General features: G+C 58.3%; 1 protein-coding gene across 1 annotated transcript in view; it reads right to left on the bottom strand.

Annotated features, from left to right (window-relative positions):
- ITPR3 (inositol 1,4,5-trisphosphate receptor type 3) overlaps positions 1–18,256 on the bottom strand; it is a 43,291-nt gene that overhangs the window by 7,057 nt on the left and 17,978 nt on the right. Inside the window, exons 9-48 of the mRNA XM_072844844.1 lie at positions 18,038–18,133; positions 16,750–16,800; positions 16,012–16,154; positions 15,738–15,837; positions 15,290–15,450; positions 14,443–14,584; positions 14,038–14,199; positions 13,728–13,900; positions 13,480–13,599; positions 13,135–13,317; positions 12,799–13,050; positions 12,373–12,517; positions 12,059–12,206; positions 11,553–11,749; positions 11,277–11,406; positions 10,933–10,990; positions 10,562–10,727; positions 10,232–10,396; positions 9,948–10,016; positions 9,361–9,486; positions 9,064–9,186; positions 8,686–8,886; positions 8,065–8,316; positions 7,846–7,971; positions 7,417–7,542; positions 7,177–7,297; positions 6,241–6,425; positions 5,964–6,112; positions 5,681–5,789; positions 5,416–5,506; positions 5,005–5,174; positions 4,135–4,309; positions 3,868–4,052; positions 3,298–3,498; positions 2,759–2,869; positions 2,358–2,453; positions 1,984–2,085; positions 1,606–1,692; positions 849–959; positions 147–339 (exon numbers count right to left, since the gene is read on the bottom strand). Of these exons, the coding sequence (XP_072700945.1) occupies positions 147–339; positions 849–959; positions 1,606–1,692; positions 1,984–2,085; positions 2,358–2,453; positions 2,759–2,869; positions 3,298–3,498; positions 3,868–4,052; positions 4,135–4,309; positions 5,005–5,174; positions 5,416–5,506; positions 5,681–5,789; positions 5,964–6,112; positions 6,241–6,425; positions 7,177–7,297; positions 7,417–7,542; positions 7,846–7,971; positions 8,065–8,316; positions 8,686–8,886; positions 9,064–9,186; positions 9,361–9,486; positions 9,948–10,016; positions 10,232–10,396; positions 10,562–10,727; positions 10,933–10,990; positions 11,277–11,406; positions 11,553–11,749; positions 12,059–12,206; positions 12,373–12,517; positions 12,799–13,050; positions 13,135–13,317; positions 13,480–13,599; positions 13,728–13,900; positions 14,038–14,199; positions 14,443–14,584; positions 15,290–15,450; positions 15,738–15,837; positions 16,012–16,154; positions 16,750–16,800; positions 18,038–18,133 (5,701 nt within the window). The remainder of the gene's footprint in view (positions 1–146; positions 340–848; positions 960–1,605; positions 1,693–1,983; positions 2,086–2,357; positions 2,454–2,758; positions 2,870–3,297; positions 3,499–3,867; positions 4,053–4,134; positions 4,310–5,004; positions 5,175–5,415; positions 5,507–5,680; positions 5,790–5,963; positions 6,113–6,240; positions 6,426–7,176; positions 7,298–7,416; positions 7,543–7,845; positions 7,972–8,064; positions 8,317–8,685; positions 8,887–9,063; positions 9,187–9,360; positions 9,487–9,947; positions 10,017–10,231; positions 10,397–10,561; positions 10,728–10,932; positions 10,991–11,276; positions 11,407–11,552; positions 11,750–12,058; positions 12,207–12,372; positions 12,518–12,798; positions 13,051–13,134; positions 13,318–13,479; positions 13,600–13,727; positions 13,901–14,037; positions 14,200–14,442; positions 14,585–15,289; positions 15,451–15,737; positions 15,838–16,011; positions 16,155–16,749; positions 16,801–18,037; positions 18,134–18,256) is intronic.

Genomic DNA, 18,256 nt, shown 5'->3' with positions numbered 1-18,256 from the left:
GAGCTCAGAGATGTGATTTCCACATCTGCTGCCAGGGTTTGCAGCCCTTTCAAAGCATGGCTGCCTCCCAGTTTCACAACAGGGGCTATTGGAAGTGCCCGTGCTGGCCGGGGAGAGCCCGAGGGGAAGGTCTGGTTTGCTCTTACTGCGCAGTTTCTTCTGCCATTCCATCTCGTTGTGGAGGAAGGACGACTGGTCGAAGAAATCACTGACTTTGCTGCCCTGCTCGTCCTGCTCCGTGGTGGTGAAGAGCCGGTACTTGGTCTCCTTGGTGAGGAATTCGCAGATGCCAGGCACAGGGAAGATTATCTGCTCCATGCTTCGGTCCAGGCGCACAATCTGCGGGAAGCAGGGTGAAGGGGAGGGTGCCGTCAGATCCTGCCCCTGCCACCCTTTGGCTTCCTCTTTCCTAGACCCAGCTGCGCCTTCCCCTCCTCCCTCCCACTCCACCGGGATCCAAATATCACCGGCCACTCGTCTATAACACCAGAAATCAACCCAGCAAAGACAGCCCTGGCTGAGCTGGAGGAAAGCTGAGAGCACGTGAACCCTTGCTGGCCCATCTGCAAGACCCGTGCCAACAAGCAAGGATGGGGCTGCTGAATCGGCCGCGTCCCCACTGCTGCTGGGAGGAAAAAGAAGGGTCTGGGGTGCAGCTCATCCCCTCAGCTCCTCACGGGCTCTGCTAACGCCTCCAGCTCTCTGCAGAGCAAAAGGCCCGTCTGCTTCTTGCTGGCACAAGGATGGGAAGGCTCCTAGGGCAAAGTAACCAGGCATGGGCAGCTGGAGCACACGTGGGATTCACTGACCATGTGCATACTGGCAACCCAACGACTAACAGGTCTTGCCTCAATCTGGGATGTGTGTTTCTCGTAATACGCCAGCGGGTCCTCCTCTTCTTCCTGGATCGGGGCCGTCGACTTCAGCATCTGGGTCAGCTGCTTGTTATTTAGGCTGAGCTGGGATGTGGGGAGAGGGAGAGAGGATGAGAGTGGCCTCGGGCAGGGGAGTCAGGTCTAACTCTGCACTGACAACAGCATTCCTCAAAACCTACCATAGCTGGGGAGGTTTCAGGGAAAAGCAAATGAATTAAAGCTTCCTAAAGGGGTACGAGCTCTCCCCAAGGTGACAGTCATTCGATTCCCTGCAATAATTACATCCAAATGCTGCTAATCCACAAATTACAAATCAATGCCCGTAAAACCCCAGGGAAATCATATTACTGCTGAATCTTGTTCGGGATCTAAGGTACAGCGGCAAGAAGTGACAGCAAAGGACTCAGCCCTTCCTCTTCTGAAGAGGAGGGGAGAAAGCGGGTACCAGCAGGACCCCACCAGAGCCACCAGCCTGTACCTGCAGCAAGCTGGATGTCACCCTACAGCTGAGCACCACAAATACGGCTCTCCGCAGCTTGGTGCGCACGCCTTTGGACTTGTACTTTTGACTACAAGGGCACTGATAAGTCTTTCTTTCTTTAGTCCCCCCTGGGGAATACCAAAACCCATCAAGCGTTAAACAGTGAAACCCAGGGTGGGAGACTCTTTGCAGTCTCCGGTCAGGGTGGCTTGGAGGGGCTCTGCCTCTGTTCCCGAGGCCCCTCCGTACCATGGACGAGATGCCCTCCTCCTCCTCCTCCTGGATTCGCTTCACCGGCTTCAGGAGCTGCTGCAGAGACTTGTTGTGTCGGGACAGCTGGAAGAGGGACAGCGATAGCCGGGTGAGCACGGGCTGGCGAGCAGCCACCGGTGCGCACGGCAGCGGGACTTGGGGTGCACAGGGGAGCTGGACGGCCGGCAAGCCTGGGGACTGGCTTTCCACAGGAGCCAAAAAGCACATTTCCCAGCCATGCCTCCCCAAGGAGGCCAGCCTGGCTGGAGGAAATGTAAATAAAAATAGAGAAGAAATGTGCAAATCGGTGGATGGGAGCCCAGCACGGCACGGGGAGCCCAGCATGGCAGGGACCGTGCTGTCACAGCTCAGTACCTGCAGCGCCAGTATATAAATGTTGTGGCCGACTTCCCGGGGGGAAACCTCAGCGTTTTCACACTCCTCCTCCTGCAGATAGGCCTTCTTAATCACGTCGACCTGGAAGGCAGCAGAGGGACAGTGAGCTTCTCCCCATCTCCTTGCCTTGTTTTCCTCCTCCGTCCACGAATGGCTCTGGGAATACCATCGGGCAAGGGTGCTTGTGCAGAAGGCGGTGTGTGACCAGTGTTACGGCAACAGCCGAGATGCTCATTGGATTGCAAACCAGAAACTGCATCAGGACCCACAGGCAGAAGAGGTCCAGCAATGGGCAGGGGGGAGGCTGGGGGCTCACCGGGGCAAGGCTGGGGTGTTTCACTGGCAGCCCTTACCAGTTCTTGTGGGCGGAGGCTGATGAGGATCCGCTCAGCATTTTCGCTGTCGTGTCTGCTCTCCATGAGGGCCAAGAGGAGCTTGGAGGCATTGTCCTGGCGAGGAGAAGCCATTGCTGAGGGGAGCCGTGCCCTGCCGCTGCCCAGGGCTTCGGAGTGGGCAGAAACCCCCCGTGCCTCAGTCAGCCGTAACTCCCCCATGCTAGAGGCATCTGAGCCTCACACGGCGGAGATGCACCAACCCCGTCCCACCACGCCCACGTGCTCCCACACTGGAGGACCCAACACATGCACAGTCCCCGCTACAGCGGCCACCTCGCCCCCAGCACCCCCATGGCCATGCCAGCAAACCCACGCAGTGATGCACACACGTGGGCATCCCAGCCCGAGGCTCTGCCTACCTTCAGCTGCAGGACCAGGTCCATCCGGTACTTGCAGAGGGGGCTGATGTCATTAAGGATGAGGGCTGTGATGATGTCGATACCATTGGACTCGTGGGTCACGATGCAGCTCTGGGGGAGCAATGCAATGCGTTATCCCATGGATGCCGCCAGTCCTCCCAGCTTCACCCTCCAACACAGCCCAGGTCCGAAACGGAGCCTGCCTACAGCGCTGACCCTGCCTGATTACCCCAGGAGCCCCAAACCCCCGTCTCCCTGGAAAGGGCACCATTTGCACCACTATATTATTTAACCCCTATTTGCATCACCGTATTATCTAGCCAAGCAGTAGCTCATAACCTGTGCAGCATCCCTGTGCACCCTGGCATCCTCTCCTGCCCGTGTTCTGCTCCTGTTCACACCCTGAAACCAAAAGCTGGCCCTGTCGCTGCTGCTTTCCCATGGCCCACCCCCAAATCCTCCCTTGGGCATCCCCGATCGGCGGTGAAACGCCCCAGGCACGCCGGGAATGACCCAGACCTGCAGGGATACCCGCAGACCTGGTTCTCGTGGCAGGGTCCTTGGCAGTACTCGGTCAGGGTCTCCAGGGTCTGGGTGATGAGGGCCACGTTGTACTCGTTGATGTAGAGGCCCAGCAGCCCCAGCCCCCCTGTGGTGCTGCCGCACATGATGTCGAGGAACTGCAGCGTCTCGCACACCAGGTTGTAGTTGGTCTTGTTGTTCTGGCACCGGAGGAAGTTCTGCCGAGCAAAGCCCGCAGTTACGGGGCTGAGCAGCATCACTCAGATGGGGGAGCAGTCCTGATCCCCCTCCCAACACCCCCTCCAGCTGCAGTTCGATGGAGAATTGGGTTCCAGCCACCCCTGTAACGTACAGGCCTCCAAATGCAGCACTCAGTCCCACGGACACAGTCGTGCCGTGAACGGCTCCTTCCACAGCACCAAAAGTTATCCATAAGGGATGGTGCATTTGCAGATGGAGAAACTGAGGCACAGAGTGGGTGGTGCAATGGCTTTTTGGACCAAACTGGGGCAGAGCCCAGCCTTCCCACACCCCAGTCCCACGGCCTCTGTCCTGACCCCCAGACCCTAGCAGGCCCCGTAACCAACCTGCAGGTCCCGGTTGTGGTTCTCACAGAGCAGTTGCAGGAACCGGAGGATAGGCTCCATGATCAGGACCGTCACCCCCATTTCGTTGTTCTGGCCCTGCTCCCCAGTGTCATGGCCCTTCCGAAACCCTATGGCCATCGGGTATCGGGAGGGGGTGCCAGGCATCAGGAAGGTGTCTCCTCGTCCTAGAGGGCAATCCGACCTCGTTAGCATGGGGCTATCCAACGAGACAGACGTTGGCTCTACCACGGGGACACAGCCCCATACCTTTGGTGCCAGGGTCAGGCTCGTCTTTGTCCTCACGAGGCTTGTTCCCAATGTCACTCATGTTCACAGACACCGTAGACTTGGTCTCCTGCTGTGCCTTCTTCATCCGGTCGTGCAGAACTTTGAAGAACTTCTCAGACTTCTTGTCGCTCGTCATGAGATTGTAAAAGGATTTCTGGGAGGAGGGAGGACAGTCGTTCAAGTCTGCACCACGGGGTCCAAACTGTCCCTGCCTGCCTCTCTGATTTGGTAGCCCTCCAACACTCAAGACCTTGTCTGAGATAACGTGGTGAGCAGGTTTATTTCCATGCAACAGCCCTGGATATCACAGTCCTCTTGGATTTACAAGGCTGGATCGTCCCCTGCCACTGTGCTCTCCTTTACCCTAAGCAGGGTTAGGGACAGAGCAAGCAGCAATTACAGCAGATCCAGGCCTAGAACCCTACTGTTTCTTGCGTGTACAATTTTTTGGCTTCCCTGTGATAAAGGATGCAAGATAACCCACGAGTTATCACCCAAGAGCTGCAGCCCTGAGCCATTTTAGCAATACCCGGCAGAGGGCATCAGCATTACTCCAGAAACAGCCTGCAACAACCTACCCCTTTCGCATCCAGCCCCCGAGCCTGATCCAGCCACGGAGCTGGAAAACTCAAAACCAGACAGATTTCTGCAGTTCCTCCTCTGGACGGCCAGCAAACACATGCAACCAAACAGTATTTTGGCAAAGCCTGCTGCCCAGGGGCCAACGCAGGACTGAGGACTGCCCTGCACCCAGTGTTGAAGTGCTGGGACGGTTACACTGCACACATCAAACCACGGCTGCCCAATCCCCCTGGGACCGGTGCCCACCGCGCAGCCAGGGCTCTGCACCTGGATCTCGGTGTTGCCTCCGTCCAGCAGCCGGATGGCAAGCAGGATGCTCTCTTGAAAGATCTTCTCGTTCTTGGTGTTCATGATGAGGTCAGCCACCAACTTGGTGGCCCCTTCTCGGTCCAGCCGGCACTGGACAGCAGCAATAGCAGACCAGTCCTGGTCTTGGCCTGCATGAGAGGACACGAACGGATGTGATGCTGTGGTAGTGCAGGAGAACAAGCACAGCTAAATCACTGCCAGGGGCATCTCTGTCCCATCCCTTGAGCTCCCCAAATCCTTTACTCCCATGGCGGTGGGGGCATGGCAACCAGCTGCAGACCTGATCCCATCATGGCTCAGGAGCCGGCAATTCAAGGTGTGTGTGTGAGCAGCGAAGAGACAGGGAAGGCGCAGGAGAGGGGCACTCACCTCCCCCAGCAGCATCTACAATTTCCCCTTTGGAACTGGACTTCTTGTTCTGCAGGTAATTGTTCAGGAGCATTTTCCGCAGCAGGTTGCCCTGCCAAGACAAATAAACATCACAAGTCTCCCCACGCCAGGGCCAGCAGCACTAGAGCAGAGTGAGGCTGAGCACCCATGGGCTGCAGCGGGGAGGGCACTGCCAGCCTGGGAAGTGGGGGCTGCACGGACAAGGAGCAGGGCTGAGGACGTGCCACGGGCCCATGGTGCTCACCCTCTCGCCGTACTTGTTCCTCTTCACCAGCATCTGCTGCAGCGTTCTCAGCACCTTGATGCACAGCTTCTCCTCTGTCTCCATGAGGTCCTTGGTGTGCTGCACCAGCCTGGCACAGCAGAGCCACCGTCACACAGCTGAGAGGGACAAGGGGGTCCCCGAGGGAACCGTCCCCACCATCCCTCCAGGCTGGAGGCACACACCAGCATGCGCAACCCACAAAGGGTCACCAGCCCTTCCCAGCACTCCCAGCAATCCCTGGGCAATTGCAAAGCATTCTCACTTGGACAGGAAACCTCCGCTCTCGCATCGCTGAAATGCCTCCGTCCCCTCCATGAAAAGCAGCTCTGGCCGGTGGAGGACATCCACCAGGACAGACAGCTCAGCCTCCACCAGTGGTTTCAAGCGATCCTCCAGGGCGTTGATGATGTCCTACAAGTCACAGCACACACCTTTAGGGCCAATGCATGCCTAGGAGACACGAGCACGGGAGAGGGACCCCTGCAATGCCAGCACCTTCTTGCTATCATGCACTGATCCGTGCCACCCCTACCCCATACCTGCAGCTTCTCTATGATATTCTTGTAGTCCCACTGGTTGGGGGTGGTGGAGACGCGGGGGAAGGTCCGCGTGGCCGTCTTGTAGCTGGACGTGTTCCTCTGAATGGTGCTGGTGGAGCTGCTGTTGAGCAGGGAGCTGACGTGGGCGTCCAGGTCCATGGGCAGCGCGATGGAGCGGCTCTTGGCTGCAGGAGACAGAGCCAGGGTTGGGGACAGCCACGACCCAGCCCACCCCATCGGCTGGGTCCTACCACACTGCTTTGGGCCAGGCACCCCTTCACCAGCTCTTCATTTGCAGCAGAGAAGATTTGGGTTAACTACAAGAGTAAACTCCTCTAGGCTAGTGACGGGTGGAATATTTCCATCCATCCCTCCCCACTGCAGCATAACATTGCCCACAGCCCCCCCAGCCCGACGTAGGATGGAAAGAGGCACCACCTCGAGTTTTTGGTTGGGAAAGCCGAGCGTGGAGACGTTGTAAGCACCCTGCCTCAAATTACAAAGGGAAATCCCCACCCAGTGTCTAACCACCGAGCAATCCTTTCCACACGGTGACTCAGTGCTAACAACCCTTGTCCTAAGTCAGGCAGCTACAAGCAGGCTGAGGGCAAAGTCCTGTCAAGGGAAAACCACCATAAATGCTGGCTTTGTTTCCAGGCCCTTCACCAGCAGGGACACACCAGGGATGTCCCAACCAAGCCCAGGTTTCGGTTATCCCCATGCCACCCTGGTCATGCCTGGAGATTTAGCTCAAAAAAAGCACATCCCGGAGCCAAACCTCCTCATTCCCGGCCGGCAGCCTGTCGCTGGGGTGCCCTGCCAAGACCCACAGTAGGGACGATGGCTCTCGCTCACCGCCGGAGCGGAGGCAGCCAAAGGTGGCTGCATGCTCCTAGTCGGTGGGGAGCAGAGCATCGCTCTGGCACGGCTCCTTACCGACCATGGCCAGCGTGCGGATGCAGGCTTCCACCGAGCTCTTGTGCTGCTGCTGCAGCCAGGGGCACTCCAGCAGCCTCATGGTGGACTGGAGAAGCTGCACCACGATGGTCTGGTGGGTCTGAAAGAGAGAGCAGGCAGGTACGTATCAGTGCAAGGTGTGTCCAGACCTTGTTTTGGGGGGCTTGATGAGCTGCTTTCCTCCCCCAGCTGTGGCCTGTCCATGCAGCACCTTATTACCTGCAGCGAGGTGCTGTTCTCAGAGAAGGGGGAGCTGAAGAACGCGTTGATGGTGTCCAGCACCACCGTCAGCACATACTTCTCCAGTGTAGGGTCTGGCAGGCGTTTCTCTCGCTTCTTGCACATCTGTGAGGAGAAGGGAAGATGCTGATGGCACCAGGGCGAGGTGAGCACATGTCCTGGCTGCATGCTGCTGGCATACAGCGCTGCTGGGACCTTGCTGAGCTGAAGGATGTGGCCAGTGACACAGTTCCTGGGTCTACACCAGAGAGCCCTGACTGCTCCTTGGCCTCTGGTGTGGCAGCTACACAAGTCCCCGTGGGTGCCCATGCCCCAGGCTTGGAGGGATTCTCAGTGCCACCAACCTGTGCCCATCCGATACAGCAGCCATCGCTGCTGCGTCCCTCCCACCCAACCCTCCCCACGCACCCGGGCCATGTCCAGGGTGAAGTTCTCGAAGAGAGTCCAGATGTGATTGCTGGTGTAGATCTCCTTCATCTCCACCTCCGTGTCCACGTAGCAGTGGTTGACAAAGTTCACGTAGGCCATCTTCACCTGCCGGGGAGGGAGGGAGGGAGGACACAGGCACCGTCAGGAGAAGGCAATAAGTGCAAAGCACTGGCCCCCTCCTCGCTGGGCACCTCATACCTCCGTGATGCAATCCTCGTGTGTCACCACCCGCACCACGTCCTCCAAGGGCAGCAGGGACGTGCACTTGATCTCTGTGTAGACGTTCTTGCCCTCGGCGCAGGCAGCCAGCAGGTCCACCAGTGAGATGTGGTACATCAGCGGGCTGTTCTCCTCCACCCCATCCCTGGCCGCTGTCATCATCTCCAGGAGGGTGGCCAGTGAAGCCTTGTCATTGTAGAAAACCACGACATCATCCCCAGCGTTGGTGAGCTGCAGGGAAGGGTCAGTGGTCACCACTCCGGAGAAGGAGGGTCAGAAACCTCACAAGGCAGAAAACGGTGTCCTGTGCAGCAGGGTGATGAGAAGCAGCAGCCGGTGAAGGGTGAAAGGGCCGTGCATTTACAGGAAAAACCAGGCATTTGCAGTGCAATCAAAAATCACAACTTGTGGGACTCCAAAACGGTTATTGGCTCTTGGACCTTGCATTAAGCTCCTGGAGATGTTTCCTACTCCAGGGAGAAGCCAGTATATGTCTGGGGAGGCTCTTCCTCGAGGACGAAGCCACCCATACACCTCCCAGGAGCCATGCCCTGCTACCCGTCATGCTCATGCCCCTCGGGCTGTGGGGAGAGTGCTCACCTCGGTCATGATCATGTCCTGGCACTTCTTGACGTACTTGCCCTCGGCCTTGATGATGGTGTGCAGGAAGTCGAGGTACTGCACGTGGCGGCCATGGGTAGCCACGCAGTGGATGAAGTGCTGCGGCACCGTCTCGTTGATCTCTGAGCAGAGCTGGTAGTTGTTGAGGAAGATGTGCTGCATCGTCTCTGCCTCCAGGAGCTGCGGGACCAGGGGAGCAGAGTGAGGCTGTGGGGCCATGAGGAACAGCCTCCCCTCCTGCCCTGATCCTTCCGTCTCCTCCTGGCTTTTGGATCTCTTGCTCTCAGCCCCAGAAGAGATACTGAAGTCTCTCCCTGTGCTGCTGCCTGCGACCGCCCTTCGGTCCCCTCTCCTTACCCCCGGGGTCAGGAACAGGTTGAGGTGTTTGTGCAGCAGGGCCTGGTTTTCCTGATTGCCAGCACAAAACTTCTGCAGGAACTGGTGGGTGAATTTCAGGATCTCCATCATCTTGGCATCACCCTGAGGAAGGGCAGAGAAGAGAAATCCCCAGAGTTGGTGAGGGATGGAGAGCAGCAGCAGGCTGCTGCCCCTCCTGCCCTGCTCAGCTGCGGGACCCAGCCATGCAGGGGCATCCTCGCGTCCCCCACCCCTTGCCCTGGGCACTTCAGGACCAGCCAACTTCTGCCCACCCACCTTCTCATAAGGGATCTGCAGCAGATCCAGCATCACTTTGTGGGCATCCATGTTCTTCAGAAGGCGCTGCTGCTTCTTGCGCACTTGCTCTCCGACCCCGCACATCTTATTCAGCCGCTCCAGGATCTGGGGAGAGAAGGACCATGGCAGAGGGGAATTGAGCCTGGGAGACCATCAGGATGGCCACCAGCACTGGGGGCTTGCCTGCAATCCAGATGTGCCCTCCATAAACCCAGGTGCTCCCTGCATCGCTCACAAATCTTGGCACCCCCCTCAGAAATCCTCCTTGCAGTCCCATGCAGAGAGAGCCCTCGTACCCATCACCGAGCCTCTCCCCTCCAGTCCCCCCAGTGCAAGGCTCACTCACGAGCCCTGGGGATGTAACAGGGCTCCTCCTTGCGCTGAGCTCGCAGGAACAAGCCCTGGCTTGGACTCGTTTCTACTGAACCACAGGAGAGCTTGGAAATCCCCGCCATGGTTTCACCCTTTCCCTTCTTGCTGGTGCACCCATGCCAGCCCAGGCCAGGCAGACATCACTGGCCGTGCCTCCAGGAACAGCCCTGGGGACAGGATTCGGTCTCACTTACCCCCTTGACTATCTGATAGTTCTCGCTGCTCTTCTCTCCTGGAGCAATGACCTCTTCGTCAGCAGCATGCTGCAAGGGAAGAGAAACAGCACCAGGGTCCCACTGCACCTCTCCAAAGCCTGGGGCAGAACGACACCCTGCAGGACCCTCCCTGACCCCCTTCTTCCAGGGAGAGGGGTGCATGGCCCATCGAGAGGCGTTAGGTGTTGGACTGAAGCGAGCTGCACCTCCGCCTTCCACTCCTCTCCTGCCCCAGTTCCCAGGGTCTTGCTCAGGACTCTCACCTCTTTCTTCTCCTTCTTGTTCCCCTCCACCGTGCTGTCCCCTTTGCTGCTGCCCTTCTTGTCCACCCAGAGCTCCGACTTCTCCACCATAGTGCGGAGTTTGTCCAGCTCTGACTTGATCACCTTGTAGTTCTCCACATCCTGGGCTGAGATCAGGAGCTGAACCTGCAGCGACATTCCCAGGGGTTTCCAGTTTGGAGCACGAACCCCATTCCCCTCCTCTTTCAGACCTCCCTCCCAAGGAAAGGGGCCAGGACCCATCCCATGTCCTGCACCCACAGCCAAGCATGAGCTCAGAAGTGCTCCAGAGCAGCGTCCCACCAGGGTTACCTGTTTGAAGGTGTGCAAGACCTCCTGCCTCTGGCTGAAGTGCTTGAAGAGGAGCTGCAGGGAGCCGGAGATGAGCGGTGGGTAGTCGTGCATCGTCAAGTGGATCAGCACCCGCAGAAACATCCTCCCTCCCTCGTCATCCACCTCTAACATGCTGCTCGTCTTCCTGAAGCCAGGACGAAAACGCTTGGTGTTAGCAGCCACGGGGACGCGTGCACTCAGTCACCCCTCAGGGCTGATGGGGACAGCTGCATTAGACTTTAGAGCCTCATCTTCCTCATCACCTGCAGCTTTCAGCCTTGGCGGTATGGACAGGAGAGGAAGAGCCCTACGGCCAGGCTAACTATGCACCAGAGGGGGCAGGGACTCACCCCACACCGAACATGGCTTCTGCGTGCTCGCCGATCCGGTCCAGGTTCATGGCTGCAGCTGAAGGGAGAGGAAAAGGGAGATGAACGGGGCGGCCAATGTGATCCCTGTGCATTGGCAGAAACCTGCAGGAACCAACCCAGCTCCTTGGCCCCTGCTCCGAGCATCCACGACAGACACAGGACACCTCATCCCATCTGCACAAACTCCAATCCCCCCCACGCTCCCTGCCAGCAGCAGCGGCGGGTGGAGAGCTGCAGGAGCTGTCACCTCCGTTGCCCGTGTGTCCCCAGCCTGTGGGGTTTGCTGAGTTGAAGCTGTACCAGGAGCAAAGTGGAAGAGTTACTTGTGGAGTCAAAGGCTGGAGCCGTTCCATCAGCCGCACTGTCCTGCATGGGGTAGACTTCCACAAACTCCTTCTTGAAGACGGAAAGCAGGTAGGAAATCCTGTAGTCCAGCCGCACGTTCAGGATGAACTAGAGTCAGTGAAGAAGAAGAAGAAAGCAAAAGTGAGTGCCCTCTTCATGCCAGCTGTCTCTTTGCATCAGAAACCCCTCACCACCCCATCCCATGGGTCCCACCCGCAGCTCCACAATGCTTCTCCCTCCCCACCAGCTCCAACCTGCAAGATCTCCAGGATCTTCAGCTTGGTCTCCATCACCACAATGTTCTCGTTCTCAATGCTCCTCCCTCTGTCCACTTGCTCTGGGGCAGACCCAGCACTGAGGCTTGGAGGGCTGAAGATGGACTGTTTCCTGCTCAGCACCATGGTGGACATCATCTGTCCAACACCCTGGATCGACCTCCGCACGTTCTTCCCTACAGAGGCAGCCACAGTGGGCAGAGTTAACGCAGATGGAAAGGGAGGTGGCAGAGGACCAATGGAAGGACCCACTTAGATTGCAAAACGCTGTAGATATTAGTCAGAGAACGAGTAGCAGAGACTGGCCATTTCTCTGGCATGGCCAAGGCCTCAACACCTCCTGTCCCCCAGTGCAGACCCAGCCAAAGGTTCCATGTCAGCAAACCAGTGGCTTGTTTTCTTGCAGCTAAAACTGGAAAGCACTGGGCAGACCATGGAAAACTCCTTCCTGCAGGACCATGCCTGGTTATGGAGCAGGGACTCACCCGTCACCTCGTCGTTGTAGACTGCCTGCATCATCAGCTGGGGGTTTTGGACACAGTCAATGATGCCAAGCAGTGTCCGCGTCAGGCGTAGCAGCTCACTGAAGCTGTAGAAGCCGAAGTAGATGAGGTTGTGGGCAAGGCTGACAACCTGGGGAAGGACAAAGCAACTCCAGACCTTGCCGTGCTCGGGGCTGAGCAGGATAAACAGACCTTGGGGAGAGGGATGCCAGCATGGCCACCCTCGTTGCAGAGGCAGTTACAGCCAAACTGTGCTGCATCCTGCAACATGCCAGAGACACCGGCAGGTCTCGCACCTCGAAGGTGAGCTTGTTCTTCTCCTCATTGGCGAAGGGCACTGCCTCGCTCACCACGTTGTTGAGGTAGTCCTCCACGAACTCCATGGTGCTCGCAAACTTGTTCTTCTTGTCGTCACGTGAGACGTTGAGGTTGGAGTCATAGCTGCAAAGGGAGATGGTGGGGGTGAGCTGAACGGCAAGTCTCCTCACACCCAGCCTGGAAGGAGCACTGTCCAGGCAGCTGCTGAGCCATCATGGCCAGAAGTGATGCTCGTGAGTGATGGAGACCGCTTCCTTCTGAAGGCTGAGACCTGCCAAATTCACTCCACAAATGCCTCCCTCCCAGTCCCTGCTAAAGCCAAGCCAGTCCCACACGGGATGGCATCTGCCATCCCACCTCCTGCCCTGTCCCTCAAAGCTGCTGCAAGCCCCAACGTGTCTCACTCTTTGATCGTGATGGCCGTGGGGATCTCAGTCCAGAGCCGTGCAAACTTCACGGGCATCACCAGCTCCTGGGGGTCCCTGTCCACATGCACGTGTAACATGAGGTGGCAGAAGGATGCCCGGAGATCGAAGGGCAGCATCTCATCTGCCATGCAGAGGAAGATCAGGTCCACACCAAGCTGCTGGGAGATCTCCTTGATGGCCAAGTACTGGCGATCCAGGCACATGCGGGCAAAGAGCTTCAGCTGGTACCTGCCCAGGGATGAGGGGTAGAGGGAGTGAGTATGTGCAATCCTTACATCCTCACCTGGGGAGAAGATGCCATGAGACCATCACCTGTAGTAGCTGAGGACATTCTCGTCATGGGCATTGCCAGCCCGGGCCTCCTGTGCCAGCTGCCGGATGCTTTTCTCGTGGTGGTCGTTGTTCTTGTCCGTCCAGGTGAGCCAGACCTCCTCCTCCGAGTACTCGATGCTCAGGTACTCGTGGGTCTGGGACATCTCCTTCACTGGCCTCAGCCTAGGGCAGAAAAGGGGTAAAACTGGAGATGTTCCCGTGGACGGGGAGCAGCTGCACCTCGAGGGGTGAGAAGGCTTTTACCAGGGCACCACGGGAGCTGGTGGAAGGCAGGACCAGGCACCAAACCCTCATCATGGAAAACTTCTCCCCTTGGCTACTCACTCTGTTTTGATGAGGATGTCACTGTTCTTTGGGTCCAGCACGCACTTGCAGATCAGCTCCTGGGTGACGGGGATGGCAATGTGGTTGGACACGCACAGGTCCGAGAGGTAGTCCAAAAACCTACAGAGCAGAGACAGCTCGCTGTGAGAGGGGGGTCCACGGGGGTCTCTCCACACCTCTGGTCGAGGCACATCCCACCCATCACACAGCACAAAGCCCTTTGGGACGGGGCCTTTCCAGACACGCACCGTGGCTCGCGGTTCTTGCGCACCAGGCTGACAAAGGTCTCCACCTCTGTCTTCGTGATGTGCTTCTCCAGCAGCTTGCGGTTGTTGTGCAGCAGGGCCGTGATGGTGTCCTCGGCGAGGATGTCGTAGCCGATCTGGGACTGCATCATGCCAAACTGCTTGGCAATGTGCTCCTGGAGCGGGCAGAGAGGCGGTGAGCGCATGGGGCTGGGCGTTGGAATCTGGCAATGTCCCCCTGCCCCACCTCGGCAGCCCCCCAGGGCTTTGCAACACGTGGCGGGATGGGGGTCCCCCATCACCCCCCATGCACCTGGTTCTTGCGATAGTCCTCCTGGGAGTGCCGGAGCACACGGTAGCACAGCCGAAACATGTACTGGTAGGGAGCGTTTTTCTGGTCCGACAGCTCTTCCAGCCGCACCAGGGGCCCTTCCCCACCCTTGTCCTTGAAGGGGGCTTTCAGGATCCCAAAGATCTGCCCAAAAGCAAAGATGGTAAGTGCTGTGCCCCCCTCCACACCACCCCCACCATGCATGGCTCGACATCAGCCGTGCTTGCCAGGAGGGCTTGGTGCACCACTGGGGCATGGGCTGGAGACCAGCTACACCTCCTCCATGGGGTTTTCCAGATCCCTGGCCTCCAGCACGGCCCTGGGCAGAGCAGGACATCTCTGCAGGACCTCGGCCTTGCTTGGATGCAGCGTCCTGGGGCCACTCACCTGCTTCAAGATGTTCTGCTCCCGCATCAGCTTCTGCCGCTCCCGGTTGGGCTTGGTCACCACTATGTCCAGCACATTCTGGCCATTGTTGGGGACGTCACTGACGAAAAACACCAAGTCCTCCAGCAGCTGGATCACAAACCTGCAAAGGAGCATAGTGCAAATGGGCTGGGGGGGCTGCTCACCCACCCCACGCAGCTCACCCAGATTCGGGTCCCTGCAATGTTGCCGGAACATTTTGGAGGACCAAGGAGCCCACGTTCAGGGCTCAAAAGACTGCCAGGGAAGCTGCTGGCCAATCCTCCCCTTCCTGCTAGAGGTTAATGGCTGTCCTGAAGCAAGAGGTTTTACAGCCCCTATGGTTCCTAAGGAAACTATATGTGCCAGGGTAAATGCCAGGGGCCTTTGCTCGTGATTCATGCCAGGGATTTTGCATTTAACGCCTCTGCCCCCTTAGTCACCTTTGCGGGACCCGCGCGGGGCAGGCTGGCAGGGCGGAAGCGGCTCGCTCTGTCCCACGGGGGATCTGTGTTTGCTCAGGAAGCACCAAGAACCCACCCACCTAAAAATAATACCGTGACTAACCCGGCTGCCCCTATCGTGGGGCCATCTCTCAGCCCCTCGGATATTTTTTTAGCAGCAAAGGAGGGGCCGGAGCGGGGCTGCGGCGTTATCTGGTTTCCTCGCCAGACTCCTGGGAGAAGCAGGCGTGGATTTGGGTTGTGGGCAGGAAAGCAAGACAGTGCTGGCACCAAGACCCAGGCAGGGGCCCCATCCTGCAGCGATGCTGGAGAGCCCTTGGAGGAGCCCAGCACAGCCCCATCTCCCCAGGGAAATGACTTTTTACCTCCGGTCATTCTGGCTGAGAAAACCTTCGTTCATCTTCTCCACCACACTGGCCAGCATTGAGCTGGCATCGTTAGCAAAGTCCAGGTCTCGGATCTCAGACACGGGCACGGAGACGATGGCGAAAGCTTCTTTGTCTTCTTTGGTGGGGCACGTGCCCAGCTGGGAAGCAACGGGGAAGCAGCATCACACAGACAGGGCAATGCCGAGCTTGTCCCCACCATCCACCACCCACCCCGGCTGAAGTCAGTGACCCAGTTTGTCCCCATCAGAAGGGCTGGGGTGGGCTCTAGGTTACTGGGATGGGCTCTAGGCTGGTGTCCAGCTACCCACTTGGATCATCAGGGTATTTCAGTCCCTGGGTAGAGCCTGGGCGCTCAGGAGCATGTTAAGAGCTATTGGGGCACGGGGGATAAATCCACGCACGGGAGGAGGGAGCAAGGCCGTACCATGAGGCGAATGGGCCTCTCCTCATCGATGTCAATGGGCACGTTGGTGCTCTGGATCCAGGTGTTGGTGCAGAGGTGACGCAGCCTCACGTAGGAGTTCCTGCAAATGGCAGCATCCTGGTGAGCGATCCCCACGCAGACACACCAGCACCCACCACTCCCCCCGACACCCAGCAAAGCCCCCCCCAAGAACAGACTCGCCAAAACTTCACACCACACGATTAAGCCTCCCTTCTTTATTTCAATCCCTCCATGGCAACGTGTGCTCACGTACCGCGGGACAAAGGAGTCCGTCTTCTGCAGCGTGGTAGGGTCCAGCTCGAAGAGGGAGGCGATGTCATTGCCGTGGGGCACAGCCACCAGCCGGTATTTGATCTTCTCCCCCGTGTTCCTGCGGCTGGCACGGCCGCTGCCCCCCTGCACCGGGGAAAGCGGTTTTGAGCCTGGCGCAGGGCAGCTGCCCCACCGAGCCCAGCCTCCCTGCGCACACGGCACCGGAGGAGACACGCAGCGGCTACGCTCAGAGCAGAAGCTTTTGCTCGGATGCCGGGCTGAGCCTCGCAGCATGGAGACGCACGAGGGGCTGCAAGAGCACAAGCACGGCGTGATGCACCTGAGCTACGAGGCCACCCCTTCTCCAAACCTCACCAACAGCAAAGAGAAAAAAACCCCTGAAAGTCCAAATCTCTCTTCTACCAGCAATTCCTCGTGGCCTGGGGATCCAACATGCACTGGGACCCCTCCAACAGATTTCAGCAGGGTCCTCTCGCAAGCAGGACATAGGGATGCTACTCTACAGTGCGGGGCGCGGGGACGCTCTGCTGGGCAGCGGGACAGCCTCTGGCCGCAGCCTCGGCACCAAGTGGGACCCGGTGGCATGGCGCAGGCACTGTCCCCGCAGCGGGCTCTGTTTCAGGGCATTTCCCTGCTTTCAGGCAGAATCTAAGAGACGGCGTGATTTCAGGCAGCAGCAGCAGCAGCATTTCTGCTAGCAAGGCTGCACACAGCTCACCGTGGGCGCTGCTTTGGGCTCAGCCACGTCTCCTTTATAACTTGGGTTTTCCTGAAAAGTTAAAGAGGGAGATGAAAGACAGCTATCAGTCCTCCCACTCAGTCCCTCCAAAACCCTGAGCACGGGGTGTTATCTCTATTCCTGCCTTCCTCGATCACATCGCAGAGAGAAGAAACCTGCCCAGATGGGGCTGGAGGACGTGACCCGTACCCAGCGCACAGCGCTCCGTCCCCGAGGAGCGGGACGGGGTGAGCCCTGGCAAGCAGACCCAGGGCTCTGCGTTGCAGCAAGACGAGCTCTTGCCGTAAATCCCTCGAGGCCCCAGGCTGAGGTCTCAGTGAGCAACACAAGCCGGGCAGCACCAGCCTGGGATGGGGATCATTCTGTGATCTTCTTTCCTCTGCAGAAGATGTCACCTGAGTGTCTTTTGGTTTAAAGCAGCCATTTCGGAGCCCCAGTATTTGCTATTTTCCATCCTGCCAGTGGTGGAAGGGGCCCTGGGCACTGCTTTTGGTTGTCTTCTCCAGCTAGGGAGCACCTTTGGCACGTGGTGCACCAAGATCCCCCCCGGTACATCCCTGCTGCCCTGGCAGCAAGGTGTAACACTGTCTTTCCCTTGGTCCTGGCAGCTCATTTGTGTCATATAAACCACATTATCTAAATGCAGAAACCTCTTTGTGCCTCTATCAGGAGGCCTTGAGCTGGCCTTAAATGGGAGGAAAAAAAATTTGGCAAATGATGTTTCCAGGCCCACATTTTGCCCACACCCTCCCCAGGCAAGGACAGCCCCGGAGGCTGCTGCGGACCAGAGGATGAGGATAGGCAAAATCCGATCAGGAACAGTTAAATGCAGCAGGATGAATTATCTCTCACTTCCATCCTACCAGGAGGTTGTGCTGGTACAGTCACTTGGCCCGGAGCGAGCAAATAGAGGAAAACCCCGTCCACCCCCTCCTGCCCTCCCCAGGCCAGAAGAGGAGGGAGCCAGGAACAGCAATTTTGGCAACTGAACCCCTGCACCATGGGGTGGGGGACTTCAGGGGGGAAAGCCCAGCCCTGCAAACGGGCAAACGACGATGATGCTCACAGCCCCGGTGCCAATGCCTCCTGTGAGCAAGGAGGAGCCGCGGAGGCCCAGGGCAGGACGGCTCCAAAAGCAAAGTGGAGCGTGGAGCATCCTGGGCATCGCCGCTCTGTTTAAGGGCAGCCGGGCACTGCCTTTGCAAGGGATGGTACCAGCCTCTCGAGGGCAGGGCAGGTCTCTGCATCCCTCTGCTCACCCCCTTACCTCCGCTGCCAGGTAGTTGCCCGTGGCGAGGTGCTTGAAGCGGTACAAGCCGTTCCAGTGCCCGGCTCCCCCTCGGCACGGGTCGTGGTGGACCACCTGGGAGAAGCAGAGGTGAGCTCAGTCGGTGGTGCACGGGGCTGCGGGGAACCAGGATACCGTTCCTGCCTCCGAGCCTCTGCTGACCCCGGGCAAACACGCTGGTGATAAGAGCCCTGTCCT

This window comes from Ciconia boyciana, chromosome 23 (genome assembly GCF_034638445.1).
Source record: "Ciconia boyciana chromosome 23, ASM3463844v1, whole genome shotgun sequence".
Lineage (NCBI taxonomy): Eukaryota > Metazoa > Chordata > Aves > Ciconiiformes > Ciconiidae > Ciconia > Ciconia boyciana.
This window is presented reverse-complemented; position numbering and strand designations above follow the sequence as displayed.